Source organism: Barbus barbus (assembly GCF_936440315.1).
Source record: "Barbus barbus genome assembly, chromosome: 26".
In the NCBI taxonomy this organism is placed as follows: Eukaryota; Metazoa; Chordata; class Actinopteri; order Cypriniformes; family Cyprinidae; genus Barbus; species Barbus barbus.
The window spans coordinates 12,875,532-12,902,550 of record NC_136754.1 but is presented as its reverse complement, the minus strand read 5'-3'; the positions used below and the strand labels follow the sequence as shown (position 1 = coordinate 12,902,550).

At 37.3% G+C, this 27,019-nt stretch overlaps 1 protein-coding gene across 1 annotated transcript; it reads left to right on the top strand.

Annotated features, from left to right (window-relative positions):
• The first annotated feature begins 900 nt into the window (after positions 1-900).
• LOC306845666 (progressive ankylosis protein homolog B-like) lies at positions 901-23,933 on the top strand. The gene is made up of 13 exons (XM_079378591.1): positions 901-1,077; positions 1,221-1,761; positions 4,356-4,572; positions 6,058-6,176; positions 7,095-7,178; positions 7,479-7,649; positions 7,855-7,989; positions 8,935-9,027; positions 10,116-10,211; positions 11,600-11,729; positions 12,788-12,911; positions 14,620-14,719; positions 22,579-23,933. The coding sequence occupies exons 2-13, from the start codon at positions 1,666-1,668 to the stop codon at positions 22,717-22,719; spliced, it is 1,506 nt and encodes a 501-aa protein (XP_079234717.1). The 5' UTR covers positions 901-1,077; positions 1,221-1,665; the 3' UTR covers positions 22,720-23,933.
• The last annotated feature ends 3,086 nt before the right edge of the window (positions 23,934-27,019 follow it).

Sequence of the window (27,019 nt, the reverse complement as noted above, 5' to 3'; positions counted from 1 at the left end):
ATTAATGGGTGACCAGTGCAAATGTATGGTCTCTGCAGTTGCAGCATTTTGTACCAAATGTAGTTTATCAATGCAGTTCTTAGGCAATCCAGTTTAAAACTACAAAAATGAAGGCAAGAGAAAATAAAGGCATGAATCAATATTTCTGCATCATCCAATGAAATAAAAATCAGAATCAAGCACTATTTCTAAGATGGATAAAGTGGGTCTCTGTAACAATTTAAATGAAATTTAAAAAACTAATTATCTATTTTATGAGCGTTAATGTTTAATTAACCATAATTTATTATATGATCCCAAATGTTTTAAGAACGGCATGTTCCTCAATAAAAAACAATACTTATTATGAGGGGAAAATATATAAATTTGTGGTCTTCGTAGCATTTTTAATATTAAAGTTAGATTATTTTAATATATTAATAGTGAATTCAGGTTAATTGGGACACTTTTTCTGCCAATAATTTTGAAGGGCAATTTGAATATTCTGATTGGCTTCATCACTCTGTCTCCTCTCCACCAATAAGCTGTTCTGGTGCACTATGGCTGCCGTCGTATCATCCAGGTGGATGCTGCACACTGGTTGTGGATGAGGAGATTCCCCACTTGAGTACCCAGAAAAGTGCTATATAAATGTAAGGAATTGTTATTATTAATAATTATTTAATTTAAAGTCATCCTGTGGCCCGTTAGGAGGTTTTCTGAGACCTCCAATGGACCCCGGCCCCCCCTGGTTGAGAGCTATTCATTATATCTATTAAATACACATACCACACAAAAGGAGATGTTAGTCAAAGTGACATCCTCTGTCATGCTTCAGAAAAGAAGGAAGTAATACAGTTTGCTAAAAACCTGTATGATTGTCATTTTGGGGTGAACGGTCCCTTTAATTGACAGTCTGTCAGACAGCAGCGCGTCTCACAAGACTTGCTTGCTCTGCTGGCCGGCAAATAAGATGTTCGGTTTTCACCGAGATTCATGAAAGCCACTTACATTTTTTCAAACGTTTAAGTCTCATTTTGATATTTTATTTATTGCGTTAAAATTTCACATCAAATGAACGTGTTGGCCTACACACAGGTACGATATAAGGACGAAGACGGCTATTTCTTCCCCCTGAGCCGCGCTCATCCCTCTCTAGCAAGCTCTTCTCTGAGAATGTACTCTGTTTTAGACATCTGTGTGTTGTTCAGCAGTGTGTTTCTGTGTTTTTCTGCACGCAGCAGGTGACGTTTAGAAGAGGAGGGGCTTTTGTGCGCCGACCGTCCCCCACGTGTTGTTAAGGAAGGATAATGATTTAAGTACAGTTATCCGAGTGACCATATACAGCAGAATAGCGACTGGACCAGCGACTCCATGCATGCGGCTTTATACATGTGCCGCACTTAATCGTCGCGGCCGATTAACGTTATATGTATTTATTTCCTCTCCACTGATGGGTGAACAATGGAGAAGCTGTCAGCAGAAATTTCTGGTGACCCTCCTATTTTCCCATGCACCAGATCATTGTTTATGATGCCGTTGTTGTGTAGGAGGACAGGGACGGACCTGATCTCGGCGAATTTCTGCTAGAAAACACTCAGAACTCGACGAGCTGTGACCGGCCTCGCATCCTTCCAGACCCGAGCAGCTGATGTTGGCGGTGCTGCCGCTCTCCTCCCGGCGATCATGGTGAAATTCCCGGCGCTCACGCACTACTGGCCTCTCATCCGATTCCTGGTACCGCTGGCCATAACCAACATAGCCATCGACCTCGGCGAACAGGCAAGTGTGAATGAATTGTGTGTTAAATACAGCGCTGAAGATTGGTTGTGTATGCTTGGAGCTGGACACTGCAGCAATGGCATCTCTCATCCATCCGTGCTCCTTGCTATAAGAGGTCTGTTTATTTGTGGCTTGCGAACGTGTAATATGTTGTCGACGTAATTTATATGTTAGGGCGACCCTGTGGATTTATTTCTTAAGGAATCGGTGAAACGGCGGCCCTTGCTAAACAAGGCTTCATCACAAACAACATGTTGTGTTCGTCAACAGCTGGCCATACAGAGCATCCAATAACATGTGTCACACTGAACAATGCAAAAGCAATCTGACTGAGATGAATGTGCACTTTTGGATGGGGTGATTTTGTTGTCACCTCTGCGGGAACTGCCCTTGTTTTTGTCAACTATTAACGAATGTTGTGCACTTACAGTAGTTTTTATAACAGTCATTGCATGTCTAAAATGGATTGGCTACAAAGACAAATATTTATTGTCATGTTAAACTCAAATAATTGTGATTTATTGAAAATTAACATTAATCTGTTTGACCAAGCAATGTTTTCCGATATGCACCTTTTTCAGTTAAATCGGTTATCGGTTCTTCTTCGATATTAGGTGTACAAATTAATGAATACCATTATATAATAATGTATTGTTTGGAATAATTATAAAAGTTTTTAATTAAGGTCATTTATTCTCCAGCACGAAATGTGTAACTCAATTACATAATAATAATCTAAATATTCATATTGTTTCATTTTTGTGGTATAATAAAAAGTTATTTTTGTGTCAAAAGCAAACACAAAACTTTCAAATTGGTTTTAAATATTGGTTATTAAAAACTTGGATATAAAAGAAAATCAGTTACACTTTATTTTAAGGTCCAATTCTTGCTATTAACAAACCATTAACTAAGATGTTTGTCTCAATAAGATACTAATTTGCTGTTTATTAATAATTTAGGTATTGGGTAAGATTAGGGATGTAGAATATGGTCATGCAGAATATGTGCTTTAGTACTAATAAACAGCTTATTAATAGACATGGTAATAAGCAACTAGTTAATAATGATAGTTGGTCCTATTCTAAAGTGTTACCAAAATATCTGTATTGGTATTACCCATAAAATGCAATATCTGTTTATCTTTAATTAAAAAAAAAAATTAGATTGCAGTTGAGAGTTGTTGAGGAAATTAAATTTGCTGACGCAATCCCTCGGTTCTTAAAGTGATAAATTATTATTATTTGTTTAGATAAAATTATATTCGAAAATTATATTCGATATTTCGAAATTATAATTGAATTGATGGATACAACTCCCTACAGTGAAGAATTCATTTGATTTTGGAGAACTGGAATAAAACATTGCCATTCGATTTTTGTTAGATACAAATTAATTTTTCAAAATCATTAATGGCAGACAGAAGAAATGTGAGCAGGAACCCTAAGAGCCTGTCTGCCCACAGTAACAGACAATCATTATCTCACTGAACATTGTTCATAGGCGTTGAAGATTAAGTGGCAGACAAAGAGTCAGAGTCAGAAGAAGGCAGCAGATAAGGAGAAGAGCCCTATATTCATACATACTTTTGACTTTATCTATTATTGTACAGGTCTTGTTGCTTCCTATGAATTCTGTATTCTGTGACTGACTATCTGCTGTTGTATCATCTGAATGAAATCTTAAGATTTAAACATACGCATTATTCCTCTGAAACAAGTATTACAGAATGGTGACATCACATTAGAGTCAAGGACAGGGCAGAAAATGTTATACAGTAGTGCAATAACACCCACAGCTGTAGAGCAAGTAGAATTTATGTGCATCTCAGCATTTTCCAACAGGTTTGACATCTGACACATTGCCATATCACCTTCTCACGTGTTCATGGGAATATATTCTGGCATGTGATAATAAAGCTGTAAAATTGTTCGTAATACAGTTAGTCATCATTGAGATGATTTGTAGTTACTGTAGCTCAACATTATTCAAGATTAGAATGGCTATTGTTTCTGATCACAGTTTACAGGTGTTTCTCTCAAGAAAGGTCCATGAATGAATGTAATTTTATAATAAGTCTTCCTCTTTTTGCTAGACGCTGTTGCTTAATCATGTTTAGACATCTGACACATGGTGCATTGTGACACTGTGAAGTTTGTATTTTCGCACATACGTGGCTTTAAAAGACAGAAACACTGTTAAGAGTAAATTCGGGCTAAATTCTGCTTGGATCAGGATATTTTTCTAGGGGACATGCCATGAAAAGCATTTAGTCAGTTGATACAGGGGTAGTGTTGTATATCTTGGGAATAAAACCCTCTTTGTGTAGAGGAATTGCATGAGGAGTGATAGTTTGTCCTATCACCCTTTCAATTCATCCCTCAACATCAGAAATTAGATTATGGATTAGACTAACCTAAATCTAGATTTAGTGTGGATTCACTTTCTAGATTCATGTAGATTTAGAATAGGTTCATCTATATCTAGGTTTGTCTATTTTTATTTATTTTTTGTTCACTCTACTAACCTGTCTTGTACAATGCTAAATAAAATGGATTCTTATGCATTTTTATAATTTCTCTCTCCCTCTACAGGCTTTGAACAGGGGTATTGCGACAGTTAAAGAAGATGCGGTAGAAATGCTGGCCAGCTATGGTCTGGCCTACTCCCTCATGAAGTTCTTCACTGGCCCTATGAGCGATTTCAAGAATGTAGGGCTGGTGTTTGTCAACAGCAAACGGGACAGAACCAAGGCAGTCCTCTGTATGGTCGCCGCAGGAACCGTGGCTATCGTTTTCCACACTCTTATTGGTCAGTCTGCCAGTTTTTTATTTCCTCACACTGCCTCTGGTCTTGCATGACTAGTTTGTACTAAATGTACAGGGAACACCGCTTTGTTTTGCACTTTTCCAAACAAACATGTCATGGTGGTAGACTTAGTAAGCAATGTTATGACTGGAGAAGGACCTCCTTTTAGCTCAAGTGGTCTGAATCAATCAAACCCCACTAATCTTGGCAGATGTATCCATTCTCTGGAAAAAAAAACTCATTGCACAAAGGAAAATTTTATTCCAAGCACGGTCTCATCCGCTGTGTTGACTGAAGTGCTTTTTTTGCCAGGTTACTACATGCCTGCTCTGTGTACTCTGTGAAGGCAGAGGCGTCTCTCAAACAAACTCTATTCAAACTCACAGGGGTAACTCACCATTTATTTTCGGATTTTTGTTCACCCTCTATAATTATATTGTCATTAAACAAATTGTGCAAAATACTGCACTCCTACTCAGCAGGAAATAAGTTCTGCCACCTATATTTACCAAATTACAAATACTTAAGTTCGTGGGATGTGGTTAAAAATGGTTTAGTCATCATGAAATGGTGTATTTATACAATCAAATCCAAAAATTAGGATATTTACCTTGAATATGTCAGTTTCTGTAGCTCAAATACATTTGCATTTACACAAATAGCCATTTACATATGAAGCAAGAAATCAGAGCCTTTTTCAGTCGCTCAGCAGTGCCCATATGGCAGTTATTGCTATGAGTACATGGAGAAAGAATGTAACCCTGAGGGATATAGGATACAAACCAGCACCTTCTTAGAAGAAGGCATGAATATTTAACTACTAAGCCACCACCTGTCCACCATACATAATGATGTGCTTTTAAATGAAGAAGTTATGGTGTGTTAGCATAACATGAACACTCTCCATCATCTTGAGTGTGGTCTCAGACATATTATGGTCGTTTGTGCAGCCAGAGAGTTTGGTAGAGCTGTGTCATCCATCTGTGGATCACGTCACTGCACACATTCCTGAGAAAAGGGAAAAAACACAGGAGAAATAGGAGACACGAGAAATTCTGTATTATATTATATATTTTGTTATATTATTTTAGAACTTTTATATCATTGCATTTTATTTGTTCTAGTTTTAATAGCCATCATGTCATTTTATATTATATTACATTGTTACATTATATTTATTATTATCCATCCATTCTCTGTTCTATGTAGGGTTGTGGGAATGCTGAAACCTGTCCTAGCAATATATTTCATTTCATTTTATTACATTACATCTTTTATTGTATTATATTAGAACTTTTATAGCCTTGCATTTTATTTGTTCTAGTTTTAACAGCAAAGCCATCATGTTATATTATATTATATTATATTATATTTCTCTGTCCTTATTTTTGCCAGTTTTGGCAGCAAAGCCATCATGTTGAATATTATGTTTTATTATATTATTGACTATAATACATATTAATCTTGTTCTCACTTTTCCTTGTTTAGCCTACACAAATCTGGGGTATTACATCATTAACAAACTGCACCATGTGGATGAGTCTGTGGGGAGTAAGACCCGGAAGGCGTTTCTCTATCTGGCTGCTTTTCCTTTACTTGACGCCATGGTGAGTTTATCATGACGTCTCAACCCTGGATATTTAGCTGTAATGTCATAATGTGCTCTTGCTCTGACCGTCAGATCTGGCTCGCCTGCCTGGCACAGATGGCAGAGAGTATGTGTGTGTAAGCGTGCGTGGTAAGGCTAGGCATCAGAGCCTATTCGGATCTGGAAACCCATCAAGCTCCTTTGGATGAATAACAGCCCACGTGAACATCCTGTGCCTGTCAATGGAGGTTAAGCCGCAGCAGTGTTTTGTTTAAAGTGTTAAGTCTCGAGAGAGCGGACCCAGTTAACAGGGGGTCCATGACCCCTAGAGGATTAAATGTGGCACTGCAGTGGGGTTGCCAATTATTGCTTGAATTTATTTTATTATTTTTTTTGTGAACATATGGAAATTTACATTAAAGAAGAATATAGTATTAGCAAAGCTAAAATTAAGAAGATAAAGTTCTGCAAAATTTCCTAAGAGTCCTAAAAAATAATAACAGTTTCACAAAAATATTAAGCTTGTTTAGAACTAGCAACATAATAAAATGATTTCTGAAGGATCATGTGGCACTGAATACTGAAGATTCAGCTTTTCAGTCACAGGAATAAATTACATTTTAAACATATTTTTCACAATATTACTGTTGTTACGAATTTTTTGACCAAATTAATGCATTAAAAAATCCAAACCAAGACGTTTGAACAGTAATGTGTACTGTAAAATAAAACTCATGAATAATGCTTTAATGGCTTTGAAAGGTTACCATCACTATAGTATCAAATATAGCAAATGGTGCTATAGGACTAAAATACACCCAGAATTTAATATAATATGTAACGGGGTCCCTGTTCCATCTCTCTCTATCCATTAAGGGGATTATCATATTGTATTGTGTAAGTTATTGTGACAGTTAGCTCATATCTGTGGTTTCAGGCCTGGACTCATGCTGGAATCCTTCTGAAGCACAAGCACAGTTTCCTGGTGGGATGTGCGTCTATTTCTGATGTTGTTGCACAGGTATGTGTTAGATTCATCAAGTCAGCATTTCATTGCTTGATTTATGATATTACACTCTTTTTTCTGTATTGGAATGTTTATGAGAATGTGAATATGGTTGTGTATGAAGGATAATTGAAGGCGAAGATAATAGGTTATGTGTCTGTGCTTATCATAGTCACGGTGTAATTTGTTTTTATTAATGATGTATTTGGGTTTGAATTAATAATAGAGTCTGTATGTGCCACAAGAACGGCTATATTTATCACTGTCATTGTAATCAGGTTACACGGTTGTGCCTCTCTCCCTCTCTCTCTCTAGATTGTGTTTGTCTCTATTTTGCTCCACAGTCACCTGGAGTGTGTGGAGCCCTTGTTGATCCCAATCATCTCTCTGTATATGGGCGCCTTGGTACGCTTCACTATTGTTGGTTTGGGTTACTACAGGAACGTTCATGACAACATCCCAGAATCCAGTGGGCCTGAGGTTGGGGTATGTCCATTGACTCTCTTTACACCTGTTCAACTAAGTGGTATTTTACTCTGCAAATCCCTCACTATTGACCTGCTCAGTTCAGTATCACAGCTACACTTGTCAGTTTATTGGTTTTCAATATTCATTTCTCCTTACTCTGCCCCATCAAACCTGTGAGAATCATAAAACTGTGCTGTATACTGACACTCGTTCTGTGTAATAGGGTGATGCCACTATTAAAAAGATGCTAAGCTTCTGGTGGCCGTTGGCTCTCATCCTTGCTACGCAGCGGATTAGCAGACCCATCGTCAACCTGTTTGTGTCACGGGATCTGAAAGGAAGCACAGCTGCCACAGCGGTTAGTGTGTCCCATGGCAAGAACACGCATACCTTTACAGTATTTAGATATCACATTATAGTCACTTTCATTATTTTCAGTCATTTAGATACAGCATATGTATGAATATTCAGCTAATACTTAAATTTAGCAATACATTCACAGTGAAATTCAGCTTTTCTTGCTATGAAAATATACTGAGATGGATGGGGGAACATTTTCTTTTATTTCTTCTATGTTGACATCTATTTTTATTTTAAGTGAAGCAGTGTCATCAGGTATAGACAGCGCAGCACTTTAATAAGAATTGTGAAAATTATGATTTTAGTTGTGTCTATAGAAATGGAAAATGCATGTATAGTGTCTATATTTAATTATGCATCCAGTGAATAAAAACAGTTGATATTGTAAGCTAAAACTATTAAAATTGTTTTCAGTAATTAAAATAATGCTGAAGTAAAATAAAATAAAAATCTGATAAAGATGAACAACTTGTGAAAAAGTAAAATAATTAAAGCTAATTAGAAATATATATAAATAAAATAAAAACAAATATTCTAAAATACAGTATAAATGAAAAAAAGCAAAATAAAATAAAAGCTAATTCAAAATAATGATAAATACTATATTAGGCTATAAACAAGGCTGAAATAAGACTGAATAAAACTAATTTCGTAATAGTTGTTAATGCGCCATAATTGCATCTCATCAGCATCCTGTGCTTTATGGGCCAACTTTACCACTGAAGGCTAATTGTTGTACTTTTCCCCCCTCAAATATACTTTTAAACTAGGTTTATACAAAAACTAGAATGACAAAACAAGCTTCACTGTCAGTTTAGTTGTTTGGTGCCTAGATGTCAGAAATATTTTACGTCACTCAGCTGTGCTACAATAGAAACATTCATTATAAACAGATGAAATTGTGGGTGTTTAATGTTACCATCATCTCACCATTGTTTTCCAGGCTGTCGCAGTTCTCACAGCAACATATCCAGTGGGTCATATGCCATATGGATGGCTCACTGAACTCAGAGCTGTTTACCCTGCATTTGACAAGGTAAATGTTGTTGTTTTACCTTAAACTAACACTTTTTTAATCCTTAATCATATAGTTCTCTGAATCCTTAATACTAATCATCCTCCGCATATATACTTAAGTTAAAATGACAGCTTTCCATCTTCTCCTCCCAGTATCCCGCCTGAAAGATCAGGAAAAGGAGTTAGTGTGGTTTATTTGCTTTTTATTTATACCACACTGTCTAACTTTGTCTCATACCTTGAAGGGATGACAAAATTAGTTTATATCTTCCACCTTTTCTGTGTGCTAATACTGCAGTGTCTATTATCTTGTTTTACTTCATGACAAAGCAATTAGTTTTGGGGTAAATAGAGTGGGTTCATGGAGACAGAGCTGCAGCTAGAGTCCCAGAGACTGTAATTAAAAAAGGCACATGGTAGTGTGCTGTTATTTAAGGATGTTTGGCCTGAGAAAAAGAATCAGCAGGATCCAGTATTAGGAAGTCCTCAGGAAGTGAGGGGACAGTCTCTGGCCGCAGTTGTCTGGCCAACTGTAGTTAATAGTTTTATGGATGAAGATGATCTATATTATCGTTCAAAAGTTTGAGGACTGTAATATATTTTTAATGCTTTAGAAAGAAGTGCCTTATACTCATCAAAGCTGCATTTATTTGATAAAAATATAGTAAATCTGTAACATTGTGAAATGTTATTATTATTATTTACAATAACTTTTTTTCTATTTTAATGTTTTAAAATGTAATTTATTCCTGTGATGGTAAAGTTGAATTTTAAGCCCCCATTACTCCAGTCTTCAGTGTCACATGATCCTCAGAAATGTATTGTAATATGCAGATTTCTTATTATTATCAATTTTGAAAACAGTTGTGCTGCATTTATTCAGGATTTTTGATGAACAACATTGATTTAAAATAGATTATTTTGTAACATAAATGTTTTTACTGTCACTTTTGATCAATTTAATGCACCCTTGCTGAATAAGAATATTGCTTTCTTTAAAAACATTTTTTTGATGATTTGTAGATTCTAAATGTTCAGAACTTATCCTGAAGAAGAAATGAACTGCTTTCTTGACATCTGCTGTTTGTGTTTGTTCTTATTTTCCAGAATAACCCAAGCAACAAGTTGGCCAACAGTGGTACAGTTGTGACAAAGTCCCACATCAGGCGCTTCACTTTTGTTTGTTTGGCTCTTTCTATAACAGTAAGTTCATCCACATTCTCCTCTGTCTCCATCTGGCTTCAATAACACTTGTTTCATATTTTGGTAACAGTGGTTACTGAAGTTCAACGGGTTCAAAGATGTGTGGGAGTTTATTGTGACCGTGGGCCATGGTCATATACTTTGTTTAGCCAATCAGGAGGAGATTTCTATCTGCATTTACATTTATTCATTTGACAGACTTTTTTCAAAGAAACTTACAGTTGAGGAATACAACAAGCGATTTAACATGAAAGCGTGGTAGCTGTAGTACTTTTGGTTTGAATCTTAATTTGTGACCATTAACAACGTATGTTATTGACATAATAAAGCAACAGCTTCCTTTGGTCTACATGTATAGTATTTAAACCCACACTAACTTTATCTGTACATATTTTGTTACCTTATAATTCAGTTTTTAAATTTTCCATTTGAAATTTGAAATGCAATAAACAAAAATCCATAGGCTTTTATTTAGCCACTAAACACGTAGTTGTAAAGCCATAAGGAGCGCTTTAGAATAGTGTGTCTTGTTATTGTGAGTGCTTTTAGAGTCAGACTAAATGATTAATTGATGCGCTCTGCCTCGGTAACAGGGTCAGACATTCCCTTCCTGACCTAGATTAAAGCCTTCATGGTATTACACTACAGCTATCATTTTTATGCCATAATTTCACCTCTCTGTCAGCGATATGGAGGAAGAATCACGATTGTATGAGTCTGTGTCACTCATATAACAAGGTTTCTGTTTAATCTCGTTCGTAAACACTATATAGTTTTGCCCGGATGTTCTCCTCTTCAGTGAAATGTTGCATGAATGCACTGCTATGGATGAATAATGTGGTTTCTTCGCTTTTTAATTAATCACTCAAAGGCATCGAGATTCTGTGTTAACATTTTGCTTTGTAAAAGCTGGAAACCCTTAGGACTTGATTGTAAATTATGTATCATTGATGGTTGGTTTGTGTTATTGATGTTAAGAAGTTGCAGCAAGTGTTGAGTTCTTGTGCCAACATGTCTGGTCATGCGAATCTCTGCACACACTTCCTATTCCAGTGCTGTTAGCCATATTTCAAAGGCATTTCTCCACTCAGTCACAGTAGATATAAACAGTTATGAGTGTAAATTATAGTGATTTGATAGCTCTGTGAACAGGGTAAGTATAATATGCTTGCTTACATGTGATCTGAATCTAAAATCTACATGTATAACACTAGCTTGCTCTATTCTTTTATATGTGTTTTCTTTTTATTTATTATATAATTTGAAAAAACCCTTGCTATGTGTACTGTGTTAGGCTAACTCAGACGTGTCCTAATTTGGGATCTCCTTTACTTCCTTATGTTATGTTTGGGTAGCTCCATTCAGGTTGTGTGTCTTTTTCTGTGCAGCTCTGTTTTGTGGTGTTCTGGGCGCCAAACATTTCTGAGAGGATCCTGGTGGACATCATTGGAGTAGATCATGCCTTTGCTGAGATGTGTGTCGCCCCATTACGGATTTTCTCCTTCTTTCCCATTCCAGGTATTGCACCTTAAGTCAATTTACAAATAAACAAACATTCTTCATTATTTTGGGGGGACATATGTGCACTTATTTTAGCATCCAGTAGAAAGTACAGTTTTAACCAATAATATTACAACACTCTTAATGGAATCAGAAAGCATGATCACAATAGCAAAAATATTTAATAAAGGCGTAAGACACTGGACATAAACTTGTTTAAAAAGTTTGGGGTTGGTTTTTATTTTTGTTCACCCAGACTGCATTTATTTGTACAGTAAAAATACAGTAATTTTACCATTTAAAATAAATGTTTTCTATTTTAATATTTTAAAATGTATTTTATTCCTGTGCTGGCAAAGATGAATTTTCAGAATCCATTGCTCCAGTCTTCAGTGTCACATAATCTTTCAGAAATCATTATAATATTCTGATTTGCTGCTCAAGAGTTATTTCTTATTATTAATGTTAAAAAAAGCTGTGCTGCTTAATATTTTAATGGAACTGTGATTTTATTTTATTTTTCTTTGGAAATTTTCTTTTTAAAAATAACTTTTTGTAGCATTTTAAATGTCTACTGTCACTTTTGATCAAATTAATGTGTTCTTAATAAAAGTGTCGATTTCTTTAAGAAAAATCCTACTGACCCCAAACTTTGAACAGTAGTGTATATTGAACTTTGTGAATGTCCCATGTTCAATTTCTGTGGAAATTTGCGGACCTTTCTGCAAAGTTCTGTAGCTGCTCATTCTCTGAGTGCTACTCATGACAAACAAAAATGCATGATTCAGGGTCTGATGTGCAGTGCATTACCAAATGGACAGATGGTCTTAGGAGGACCGGTTGCTCTTTGAAAATGCCTTTTGAAAAGGCAAAGGTCAAGAGTGGTCATGCTTCAGTTACGATGCCTCCAGGCCTACAGAAACTGAGAAAGAACCACAATGAAGCTCAAAGTACCATCCAATTTAATTGCACTTCACTTTTATGATATAACAGTACTGATAGCAATGAGTGGCATGTAAAATATGTTTTCACATGATTGCTTGAGACCAGCTTTGCATGCACCGTTTTTTCCTCAGTGACGATTCGTGCTCACCTGACTGGTTGGCTCATGACCCTGAAGAAGACCTTTGTCCTGGCGCCCAGCTCTGTCCTCCGCATCATTGTCCTCATTACCAGTCTCATAGTGCTGCCTTACATGGGGTAAGTGTGTTGTGCTTGACTGTACTCAAATGTTGAAGAATATACAGTCATGGCCAAAAATATTGGCACCCTTGGTAAATATGATAAAAAAGGCTGTGAAAATTTATCTGCATTGTTTTCTAAATCCTTTTGATCTTTTATTTTAAAAATTCACAAAAATCTAACCTTTCATTGGATAATAATAATTTAAAATGGGGGAAATATCATTATGAAATAAATGTTTTTCTCAAATACACATTGGACACAATTATTGGCACCCCTAGAAATTCTTATGAGTAAAATATCTCTGAAGTTTATTCCCATTCATATTCACAATTTTGAACACTCCAGGGTGATTATGAACATGAAATTATCCAGCCATGGCTTCCTGTTTCACAGAAATATAAATAGGAGGGAAAACAAAGCCCAAATTCCCTTAATCATCCATCACAGAAAAACCAAAGAATATATTTCTGATGTGCAGCAAAAGATAATTGAGCTTCACAAATTAGTGAAGTGGCTTTAAGAAAAGAGCTAGAGCAGTGAAAATTCCCATTTCCACCATCAGGGCAATAATTAAGAATTTCCAATCAACATAAAATGTTACGAAACTGCCTGGAAGAGGACGTGTGTCTATATTGTCCTAATGCACAGTGAGAAGGAGAGTTTGAGTGGCTAAAGACTCTCCAAGGACCACAGCTGGAGAATTGCAGAAAATAGTTGAGTCTCGGGGTCAGAAAACCTTAAAAAATAAATTGTCAAACAGCACTTACATCACCACTTGTTGTTTGGGAGGGTTTCAAGAAAAATTCTCCTAGCTCCTCCAATAAACAAACTCCAGCGTATTCAGTTATCAGACACGACTGGAACTTGAAAATGAGCTTTTTAGCAGCAAACACTCAAGATGGGTTTAGTGAACACAGGGATAAAAAGTACCCCATGTGTACAATGAAATATACTGCTGTATTTTTGATGTTGTGGGCCTATATTTCTGCTGGAGGTCCTGGACATCTTGTTTAGTCACATGGCATCATGGATTCTATCAAATACCGACAGATAAAAAATCAATAAGTGACTGACTCTGTTAGAAATCTTATAATGGGCCATGTTTGGATCTTCCAACCGTACAATAATCCAAACACAAACCTCAAAGACAACACAAAAATGGGTCACTGAGCACAAAACCAAGCTTCTGCTATGGCCATTCCAGTCCTCTAACCGGAACCCTATAGAAAATGAGTGAGGTGAACTGAAGAGAAGAAGCACCAACATAGAGCTGTGAATCTGAAGGATCTGGAGTGATTCTGGATGAAGGAATGGTCTCTGATCTCTTGTCAGGTGTTCTCTAAACTCATCAGGCATTATAGGAGAAAATGTAGAGCTGTTAAACTGGCAAATGGAGGTTTCAAAAAGGATTGAATAAAAGGGTGTCGTTAATTGTGGCCAATGTGTGTTAGAGAAAAACATTTATTTCATAATTATGTTTCCCCCATTTTAAATTCTTAATATCCGATGAAAGGTTAGATTTTTGTGAATTTTTTAAATAAAAGGTCAAAAGGATTAACAATGCAGATTAATTTTTACAGCCGCCTTTGATCATATTTACCAAGGGTGCCGATATTTTTGGCCATGACTGTAGGTCACTAGTCGTTGTACTTCAGTGCATCAAATTGTATAATAAAATCTGTTAGACTGAATTTAAAAGCCTTCTGCGCTTCAATTTGTGCAGGGTACATGGAGCCACACTTGGTGTTGGATCCCTGCTGGCTGGTTTCCTTGGGGAGTCTACTATGGTTGCAATCGCAGCATGCTACGTCTACCGAAAACAGGTACGATAAAACAGAAGCCAGTAGGTTTTTTCTTGTGATAAAACTGCTTTCTGTTTGACGTGAATACAACAAAAGAGTATTAACAATTCAATCAAGCATCTTTGAACAATACATCAGTGTCATGCTGTGGACATGAATACTCCACAGACATGAATCTACAAACATGTTCATTTCAATAGTATATTGTACATTTTATGCACATGCACATACAGGAGAGTGAGGGTAGTTATTTTAATAACTATAAGCAGGGCCATACGCAGGTTTTTATTAATACAGAGGTCTCAAAACGGAGATTGGTAGGAGGGTTGGGGGGCATGCTCCCCCGAGAAAATTTAGATTTTCCTGACCCACATGTGGGCATTTTAAGATGTTTTAAGGCTCACTTGGATAACAATATAGGTTTAAACCAAGTCAGTGGGCAGTAGTAGCATAAATTATTTTTCAAGATAACAGACTCTTAAACATGATTGAATCCACGCTACAAACTGGAATTAGAGAAGATATAGTTTGTTAATTTTTGACAATGCACAATAACATATCCCAAACAGGAATGGCCTTAATTAAGAAATATTTCAAGTATTATTCTCATCACCATCTCTTTTTCTCTTTATCACAGTCTCCTCCTCTTTCCCTCAGTTCCCTTCCCAAAGCTGAGCTTTGACTGATACAGTCTTTTTCATTGTCGTCTGTGTTAGTGAAGAATGTAAATACTGGGTCGGCTGATATTCATGTTTAATTATTTTAGACAAGTGATTTTACTGAAGGCTACCAGGATAATTATAACTGAGTTTATTAAATTCATTCACAATATGTGCACTCATGAAGTGAAGTGACATTCAGCCAAGTATGGTGACCCATACTCGGAATTCGTGCTCTGCATTTAACCCATCCAACGTGCACACACACAGCAGTGAACACACATAATTTTATTAGGTTACATCCATGAATATTTCTGTCAGTCGTGAACATACACCCGGAGCAGTGGGCAGCCATTTTATGCTGCGGCGCCCGGGGAGCAGTTGGGGGTTCGGTGCCTTGCTCAGGGGCACCTCAGTCGTGGTATTGAGGGTGGAGAGAGCGCTGGACATTCACTCCCCCCACCTACAATTCCTGCCGGCCGCCCACCTACAATTCCTGCCGGCCGGGGACTCGAACCCGCAACCTTTGGATTACAAGTCCGACTCTCTAACCATTAGGCCACGACTTCCCCATATATGATGAAAACAGATTAGTTAACATCTCTTCCCTTGTCACATTGACAATTAAGAAATAGGCTACATTAGCCTAATCACGTACATAACTCTAAATAACGAAATTAGACACAATTTTATTAGGTTACATCCATGAATATTTCTGTCAGTCGTTTAACATTTCTATTGTAAAACAGCAGTCAAACAGGAAATATTTAGTTTAGCTACTTACATCATAACTGTCTGACGTGTCGTGCTGGAATTTTTACACTCGGCGCCTGTGAACATAAACCCCGCCTACTTTGATTTAATTGGCCATCACAAACACTTTGACATTGATGAACACTGTAAGACCGCTGGCTTTTTATCCTTGTAGCACCTTGTAGAATTAATGTAAGAATTATTTTACAACATTTGCTACTGGAAAAATACTGAGGTCCAGACCTCTGGGACCTGTGGGGACAATGGTGGGTATGGCCCTGACTATAAGGTCTTGAGTCAAAAGTCCAGTTACATAAATGTGCTTTTTCTAGCAGTGGTTTTGTATGCCGGTTTCAAAGTTCAGAATTTCAGTCTTCCAAACTAAACTTTTTTTAAACACAATAAAACACAATGACATGTAAGGCAAGGGTCAAGTATATCATGAAGGTAGATTTTATTAACCAAATTGTTGAACTGTGTCCTCAAAACAAAGATTTTTTCCCCCATATAGTTCAGTTTGTGATAAATTTGTCTTAATTATATGGAGGATTGTCATATATTTTAATTGCTGTAATTTTATGCAATTCATTAAATAGTGTAGCTGTCTGTTAAAGCAATGGTTTCATGTTTTTATACACTACTGTTAAAAAACATTTAGGGTTAGTATAATTTCTTTTTTTTTTTAAGAAATTGATACTTTTATTCAGCAAAGATACCTTAATTTGATCATTGTTACGCCCCGCGCCTAGGGGTAGTAAAGATCGTCTCTAAACAGGGCATAATAAAACTGGGTTGTGGTTATGGAATCTCCAAAGCACGATACACGATACAAAGTCGATAATCAAACAAATACATGATGTTGGAAAATGATTATATTTATTTAATACAAACAAGTAGAATCAGGAGCATCTCTTCGAGGTGTCCCGAAGGCCACAATAACAAACAAAACAAATCTAGAAAAGAAAGAAGATATATAAATAACCTAGTCGAATATCAAAAGTAAAAATTTATTTTTACTTCCCTAACTGCCTAACACAAAACAGAACCCAAACCAAATAGCCAAAACAAAACGGCAGGACACCTCTTTGCTCCACGTTCTTAGAATACAACGTTAAGAATGAATTACCGTGATCTACAGATCTTACACTACACTTGAAAGGAACAAGTTTGATCATCGGCCGGAGGAGGGATCCAGGAGCTCTCAACCCAAACGTGACCGAACCAACAATGAGCTCCCCCCGTTGAGTGCCGGCGGCGTCATTATAAAGACCACGCCTCGTCTAAACCACCAATGGCGATCGTACACCCCAATCAGTGGACATCCTATCAGAGATCAGACAGAACAAGAGAGGGGGAGGAAAAAAGAACACACATACAACACAGCAAATACTCAGGTCGAAAGAAACTCAGGTCGTAACACCCTCAGACACAAAGAATCTACATATAGTAGATTTACTCAGAATTGAACGACCGTGACAATGCATCCGCAAGTACATTATCTTTGCCTTTCTTGTAACGAATTTCCAGGTAAAAATCCTGGACAAAAAGTGACCAACGCATGATCCGTTGATTCGAGTTCTTCATATGAGACAAGAAGACTAATGGGTTATGATCCGTAAATACGATCACCTGAAGGGAACTAGAGCCAATATACACCTCAAAATGTTGTAATGCCATTAATAAGGCTAATGCCTCCTTCTCAATAGCTGTAATTTAGTTGGTGTTTTAGAATTATTTTTGAAAAGGATCCAACAGGATGCTCAATCCCATTCTCATCATCCTGCAACAGGACAGCACTAGCACCAGTAGCACTCGCATCGACATCCAATTTAAAAGAACACTCATATCTTGGAACAGTCAAGACTGGAGCGCTACACAAAAATGTTTTGACCGAATCAAATGCAGTTTGACATTCAACACGAAGCATATTGGTCAAAGGCAACACAACATCGGAGAAGTTTTTACAAAATCCCTGGTAATAACCAGTCATTCCGGAGTTCAGGTTTCGTACGGGGCACTGCAAATTCTGCGATGGCTTGCACTTTTAAAACAACAGGTTGAATTTGACCCTGTCCCACCTGTTTTCCCAGGTAGATAACCGTTGCTTTGCCAAACTCACACTTACCCAAATTAAGTGTGAGAGATGCCCTTAGCAAACGATCAAACACAATGCTCAAAAGTTTTCAGATGTTCATCCCATGTATTCGAATAAACAACGTCATCTAAATAACCCTTACAGCTATGAACCCCCTTTAGCACTTCATTCATCAAGCGCTGAAAAGTAGCTGGAGCGTTGCGCAATCTGAATGCCATCACCCTATAATTCAAGAGATCATCCGGCTTAACAAAGGCAGATATTTAGGCCGCACGCTCCGTCAAGGGAACTTGTCAGTACCCCTTTAACAGATCTAATTTTGTGACGAAGCGTGCAGATCCTACTTTATCAATGCAATCCTCCATAAGTGGAGGGGAAACGAGTCAGGTTTCGTCACGGTATTTACTTTCCTATAATCTGTGCAAAACCACTGCGTGTCGTCAGACTTCGGGAACCAGCAAACACGGCGAGCTCCAAGGGCTAGAACTCTGTACTGCGAGTCCGTTCTCAACAAGATACTTTACCTCACCTTCCATGATTTTACGTTTAACGGGGTTCACTCTGTAAGCACCTTGCTTAATGGGTAGATGATCACCTACGTCAATATCGTGTTTCAAAACTTGAGTACGAGTAGGGACATCTGAGAACAACACCAAAAAAGAATTAATCAGCTTCATTATATCGGTACGCTGAAGGTCAGACAAATGTATCAGATAAGAATTTAAATTCTCCAAGATCATAGAATTATTTAGTCTGCCACCTGAGACTAGGGTACTATGCAAGCTCAACCCATCTTCATCGACCTCGCTGTCAGAAACAGTCACAACTGAAGCTACAGGAATAACAGAGCTTTTTTACTCCCCATCTTCCTCACGACTCACATACAACTTCAGCATATTCACGTGACACACACAGGTTTTTCTCTGTTGCTCAGGAGTCCGAATAACAATTCGTGTCACTCAGCTTCTTGTCAATGACGTACGGACCAGAGAATTTAGATTGCAGTGCATCACCCTGAACTGGCAACAAAACCAGAACTTTATCCCCCTCAGAGAATGAACGAACCATAGCAGTCTTGTCAAAACGCCTTTTCATTTTTATCTGCATACTCTCCAAAGCAGTCTGCAAGCATCGTGCAGTCTCTCCCGGAAAGCACCGACATAATTCAGCAAACTGCACTCGGATCATTGTTCAGTTTTCTCTCAACATTCTAAGTGGGCCTCTCACCGTATGCCCAAAAACCAATTCCGCCGGGCTAAACCCCAGCGACTCCTGAACGGTCTTACGGACCACAAACATGAGTAAAGGCAGCCCTTCATCCCAATCCTTTCCTGCCTCTACGCAGTATTTACTCAACATGGATTTTAGAGTTTGGTGAAACCTTTCAAGCGCTCCTTGAGTCTCAGGATGATACGGGCTAGATATGACGTGCATGATTTTCAGTTGGTACAATACCTGTTTAAACAGTCGAGACATGAAATTGGTTCCCTGATCCGTTTGGATCACTTGCAGGAAACCAAACGTAGAGAAAAACATGATCAAAGCTTTCACAACAACCTTCGCTTTTAATGAGTGCAATGGTACTGCCTCCGGATAACGAGTAGTCGTGCACATGAGCGTAAGCAAATAGACATAACCCTATCTGGTTCGTGGTAAAGGCCCAGCACAGTCCAAGATTATCCGAGCAAAAGACTCTCCCAAAACAGGGATAGGTTGAAGAGGTGCAGGATGGATGATTTGATTACGCTTTCCTACAACCTGGCATACGTGACATGAATGGCAATACTGCACCACGTCGGATTTAATACCAGGCCAAAAGAAATAACGTACGATTCGCTAATACGTTTTAGTAATTCACAAATGGCCAGCGACCGTATCATGAGCTACGCTCAAAATTTGGTTGCGTAGACACTTAGGTACTACGAGCTGGTAAACCGTATTCCAACCTTAACCATCGGACCTTGCTGGAGCCCACTTTCTCTTTAACACATCATTTTCCAGAAAATATGCCACGGATTTACATTCAATGTCCTTTAAAGTTACCGCCCTTTTCCTACAGCACAATAGAGAAGGATCTTTTTTCTGTTCAGCAGAAATCAGAACCTTGTCAGCGGACAGCGGCAACTCAGCTATCTCCATTTCAGCACCACTACTCATAGACAGCGCCTCAGGACCGGGCAACTCAGATATTACAACAGAACTCTCAGCTTTCGCTCTATCTTCGGTGGCCATGAAGGTATCCAAAATATCAATCGAATCACCAAACTTACTCGCTTGAGCGAGCGTAACAACACACACAGTAAAAACCGAGGGATATTCTGATGCTAACTCACCGGAAATAACAGAATCATACACAGAATTTTTAATAACATCGGGAAATGGAAGTACCCTTTCCCCTGCTAAATCGTTACCAACAATTAAGGCAACACCACTCACAGGCAACCTGTGACGTACTGCCAACTTTACAAAGCCTGTTACTAAACCGGATCGAATGTACACGTTATGCAACAGTACCTTCAACACACCCAATTCAATACCTTGGATAAGAACATCAGAACGGCAATAACTTTTCTCAGAAAATGGCAGTGTGCTAGCTAGCACGAACGATTGATTAGCCCCTGTATCACGCAACATGGTTACAGGAACCAAATCCCGATCCAAACCACTAAGAGAAATCATTCCCTGACACACGAAAGGATCATATGCCGCATCAATATTTAAACCAAAATGACCACCAACTTTCTGAACGAAACCAACACTCTTGGGTGACTTGGCCTTACTTTTCTTTTTCAAAGAGGGACACGTCGCGATCAAGTGGCCAAATTCGTGACAATAAAAGCATTCACGCGTTTCAATAGGTATTACTTCTTTAGACGATTTCGAAATTTTAGCACCCTTCTCCACAAATAGAGGATGCGATTCACGACGTGCTACAACGACATTTTTATGAGTCAAGGAGAACTCATCCGCACATACGGCGGAGAGCCGCAAACAGAGCCGCAAACTTCTTAACTTGCATCTAATGAATCCTCTAATTCGAAAAAGAATTGGACGAGCCCCCAATTGTTACGCCCCGCGCCTAGGGGTAGTAAAGATCGTCTCTAAACAGGGCATAATAAAACTGGGTTGTGGTTATGGAATCCCCAAAGCACGATACGCTGCGGTCGATAATGAAACAAATACACAATGTTGGAAAATGATTATATTTATTTAATACAAACAAGTGGAATCAGGAGCATCTCTTCAAGGTGTCCCAAAGGCCAAAATAACAAACAAAACAAATCTAGAAAAGAAAGAAGATATATAAATAACCTAGTCGAACATCAAAAGTAAAAATAAATTTTTACTTCCCTAACTGCCTAACACAAAACAGAACCCAAACCAAATAGTCAAAACAAAACGGCAGGACACCCCTTTGCTCCACGTTCTTAGAATACAACGTTAAGAATGAATTACCGTGATCTACAGATCTTACACTACACTTGAAAGGAACAAGTTTGATCATCGGCCGGAGGAGGGATGCAGGAGCTCTCAACCCAAACGTGACCGAACCAACAATGAGCTCCCCCCGTTGAGTGCCGGCGGCGTCATTATAAAGACCACGCCTCGACTAAACTACCAATGGCGATCGTACACCCCAATCAGTGGACATCATATCAGAGATCAGACAGAACAAGAGAGGGGGAGGAAAAAAGAACACACATACAACACAGCAAATACAAAAAACTCAGGTCGTAACAATAATACATGACAGTAAGGACATTGATTATGTTACAAAAGATTTATATTTCAAGAAATGCTGTTCTTTTGAAGATTCTATTCATGAAAGAATCCTGAATTTCCTTTTCACATTTTCCAGTTTTCCAACATTGAAAATAAAATGTTAATGTTTCTTGAGCACCAAATCAGCATGTGAACACTAAATATTTTGCCATCACATTAATACATTGCATTAAAACAGAAACCAGTTATTTTAAATTGAAATAATATTTTACAATCTTACTGTATTTTTGATCAAATAAATGCAGACCTGGTGAGCATAAGAGATTTTTTTTTTAAACATCAAAAAATATATATATTTGTAAACTTTTAAACAGCAGTCATGAAATTGAACTGAAATCCCATTAAATTATATGATTTCACAACTCCATATAGTGTGACACTAAAATTAAATTTTACAGACTCCACCACACATATTTCATTGAAAAACCTTTGTAAACCAATCTTACTTGAACTATCACACTTCAGTATAACAAATTATGTAATAATGACTTTTATAAATGATTTAAACAAATTTGTTTGGTCTGTGTTTCATAAATGAAGTCCAGTGCGTTGGGGAAAGATGATTAGCATTTTTCTTTCTGCCCACACAGAAGAAAAAGAAAGACTCCGATGAAGACATGACCATCGACGAGGAGGACTCTGCCCCGATGAACGAGGTCAGGGCCGGGGGCCGCATGGACGACATCGTGGAGTTGAGAGAAGAAGATGAGGAAGAGCTGGAGGAAGACTGAGCAGTGGATTGAAGGCTGAGCAGGATGCGTTGTGGGAATCAGGGCCTTCTTGCTTTCTCAGGCAGTGTTTTTATTGCTTACTGTCCCCTGCTGCTGCCTTTCCCTCCTGCCGAAGTGAGATCCCAGCTCACCTTTTCAGTGTGCACACAGTTCAAATAAACACAGAGGGAGATTTAGATATCAGTCGTCAAGACTACAGTCGTCTGCTGCAGCATATCTATGTTACAGTACACACGCTGACATACAAATGCGTACATGCGTCTTCCAGCTGCCGTCAGGAGATTTTATTTTCTGATGCAGGACAGTGAAGATATTGATCTGTACCAAAGCAATGTTGTGCATTAACTGCTATTTTTTCTGTATGCTGATCTTTAATGTGCTGCCGTCCTACACGTTTTGAATCTTCAAGGAAAGACTACACTAAATGCAGTTACATCATCCGCTTAGAATGTTTTTACTTCTAATATTTAACAGAAAGGACAGACTTGATAAGATTTTTGAGGTACAGAGGCTGTGTTACTGCACAGTTTCAAGGTTTTTTTTTTTTGTGGCTTTTATCATTACAAGAAATGCCAACAGAGGATATAAATATATATTACAGATTTTTATTGGAATTGAGAATGAATTTGATGGACATCTTAGAAAACAACAGTTTCAGAGTGACAAATGTTTGAAGTTTATGGGTCATCTAGAGGACCTATTTTTTTAAATATACATACCATATGTTGTAGGTGTATAAAATATAAAACATTTTGTATGGGTGATGTTGTGAACTCTGTATATTGTAGGAAAAGAAAGAATTGGACTGTGTTTTCATAATTACGTCTATTGAAGTATTTTTTGTTTTATCTTAATTTATTTTGGGCATTCATTTTGTATCTCAGGATGTTCGTGATGGAAATTATTAAAGTAATATAAAGTCTGAATAATGATCCCTCCCTAATGAGCTGTTTTTCAACTTTCTCCATGGGACAAAGATGCACACAGCTTCTAATAATGTTTTAAGCAGGTGTTTGTTTCATTTAGATTATAGTGAAGTCTGGCTGAGCTTGTTCTGTATTTGAGATATCCTGGACAATGCAAAGTCATGATAGAAACATTTATTACAGTTTCAGAAGTCTTCAGTCCTCTTATTAAACAGTGAAAATGTGGTTTAAAGTGGTCTGTGGTGAGGTTCTTGTATTCTGTCTACTATTAAAATGAAGGTAAGAGTGTGTTTGTCACTTTTACTGCAGTTGGTGAGAAATCTGCAACACAGAAAACGGAAAATTATGCTCTAGCTGTCACATATATGGAGTCTGACTAATAGGAAACTAAATTAGATCAAATTTACCTCATTTGCAATGTGATTACAATGAGAACGAATACATTGATTTCATAGCGGTGAATGACGCGCCCTATCGTGCAACTTTGACACACTTGTCGTCATGACATCTGAACACAGAGACCCTGGACATTAACAGCTGATTGAGCACGCATGCTCTCTGCGCGTGATCAGAGGGCAGTGCACACACAGGTAAACATTCACTTCCGAGGGCTCAGGCAATATCTTGATTAAAACCCCATAAGACTGGGAATGTTTCTTCTGGTAGCATCTTACGATCATGATAAATTCGTTAACAGTAATTAATGCATTAATTACTAACAATTTTTCAGCATTTAACATATAATGATAATTAATTTAACATTAGTAAACTTAATCAAACAATATTTATTAGTTAACATTTTAATAGGTTTCTTATTTATTTATTTTTTGCTGTTATAATAATAATAATAATACAATCATTGTTAATTATAATTTCATAATACCTAAAGCATTAAAGAGATAGTTCACTCAAAAATGAAAATGTTGTCATAATTTACTAATCCTTATATCATTCCAAAATTATATGACTTTCTCTCTGTGAAACACGAAAGAAGAAATTTTGAAGTGTTTTTGAAAGTCAAAAGGGTCCAGTGTTATTTTGGATCCCATTGACTTTCATTGTACGGTCATAAAAAGTTAAAATATTCTACAAAATATATTATTTTGTGTTTTACAGTAAAATGACATGTCTGTTGGTTTAGAATGACATGAGGGCAAGTAAACAATGACAGAGTTTTCATGTTTGCCTGAACCACAACTTTGGTGTTTGATTCAACTTGATTCAGTGTTCCAGTTTATTGGATTTCCTTTAATCAGCCTATTACCCTACTGTACGTACTACCGTTTGAGATATATTTGAACGTGTTACCTGGCAGACATTGACAAAAATCTGATGTGTGAATGTGATGAGCTATGATTAAAGAGAAACGCTTGGCCTCCAACCACGATAAAGTGCAGATGGCCCAACGCTATGGTACAGTGCATTCCCATGGGGTCAGGCTTTCCCTTGCGCACACTTCAAAAACCTTTAATAGTAACCCCAATGTGAAAGCCCCCCCTTCCCCTCCCCACTTCCCTCACACCCAGCATCCTCTCGCATGACTAAACATGGGCCCTTGGCATTCTGCAAATGGTTACCATTCGAGTAAGACGGGTTGAGCTGAATGTCTGGTAGTAAAGCAGACCTGTTGGTTCTCAGAAGGATAGTGCAAGAGGGTCAGGCCTGATGAATCTGTGCTAAGCCATATATCACACGTCACTATGCCATGTTGAACATATCTTGAAAAGTATCAAGTCCACACATAGAATATCCTCGCTACTCACTCACCCAATTATATCTTAAAGCTCTATGATCTGTGGAACACTCACTCACACACACACACACACACACACACTATTTATAGCATAAAGTGAGTGAATAAAAGTGAAAGGTAACCACAAGTGTCAAGCAAGAGTTTCAAGGCACAATTTTCTGTGAAAAAAAAAAAAAATCAATATGGCTTTAGAGGACTTTTTTTGGTCTGTTTTGAGCTTGAAAAAAAGAAATCTGTAAATGCAGCATTTTACAAAGAAGCAGTACAACTGTTTGAAAATAAAAAGAAATGTTGCCTGAGCACCAAATCAGCATATTGGAATGATTTGTGAAGGATCATGTGACACTGAAGACTGAACCTTTGCCATCACAGGAATAAATGACCTTTTGGCATTTTCAAATATTAAAATAGAAACCACTTTTTATTGTAATAAAATATCACAATATTCCTTTAAAAAAAAACAACAACAAAAAAACATTCAGCCTTAGTGAGCATAAGAGACTTCTATCAATATCTAAAAAGCTTACAGACTCCAAGCTTTGAAACATATTATTTTATTGTGCCTATACAATATATTATAAAATATTTTAAACAAGACAATTAAGGATTATTATAGATTATACAAATTCAATAATCAAATCAATATACTATGTAGGCCTACATTTATTAAATAATTCCAAGTCCTAAAAATATTAGAATTAGGTCCCAAGATACAAATAAACACCAGTTTAAAATCCTCTTAAAACGGTTTAAGTAAGTATTTGAATCCTGCTTAATATAACACTCAATTTAAAATCTTAATTACTGCAGATAAACTCAATGTTTGTCTCAGACAGATAATAATTAATATCACTCAATTGAGTTAAATTCTATGATATTTATTACAGATAGCCACCAGAGGGAAGCACTAACCACTTCTGAGAGAATCGAGAACGTTTGCTCCTTCATCCATCAGGTCAAGAGCAAACACTGTATCAGACTTATTTTGATAATCAGTAATAAAACTGACTCTAATTTAGATTTATTTTATTGTAATGGTTATGATGATGATGATGATTACAACATAGCCTATGTAGTAGATCACAGAATTACTGTAATGCAAATAACGACAGTAACTGCATTAATTAACAATAAACAGTACAATAAATAATTATCTTTCTCAAAAATAATCGTCAGAGTGCTTAATGTAATTATCAGGAATAATTATTTAGGATAATTAGGATGTCTGGATTTATTTTATGAAACAGTTACATTTTTGTGATATAAAATCACCCCTTCTGACACCCAGCACAAACAGCTGTGAGAGGAACTTGTAAACTGTGTCAATAAGAGGTGTTTGGGTCTGGTGTAGGCTGCTACACGCAGTAGATTCTCGGAATTATCCTCATGCAAAACTCCAACTGTTCATCAAAGCTCCGCCCCTGTACTCCGCGATGACAAGTAGTACCACATGTAACTCGTTTTCATTAAATAAGGTCACATCTTAAGCATATTTTTCATTGCTGCATACATTGTAATTCAGTTGTGTGTTAATAGAACCACTAACAAGAAACTAACACGTTTGTGTTGTGGTCATGTTTCCACGCCCTTCACATTTGGCGGGAACGGCGCATGAATATTT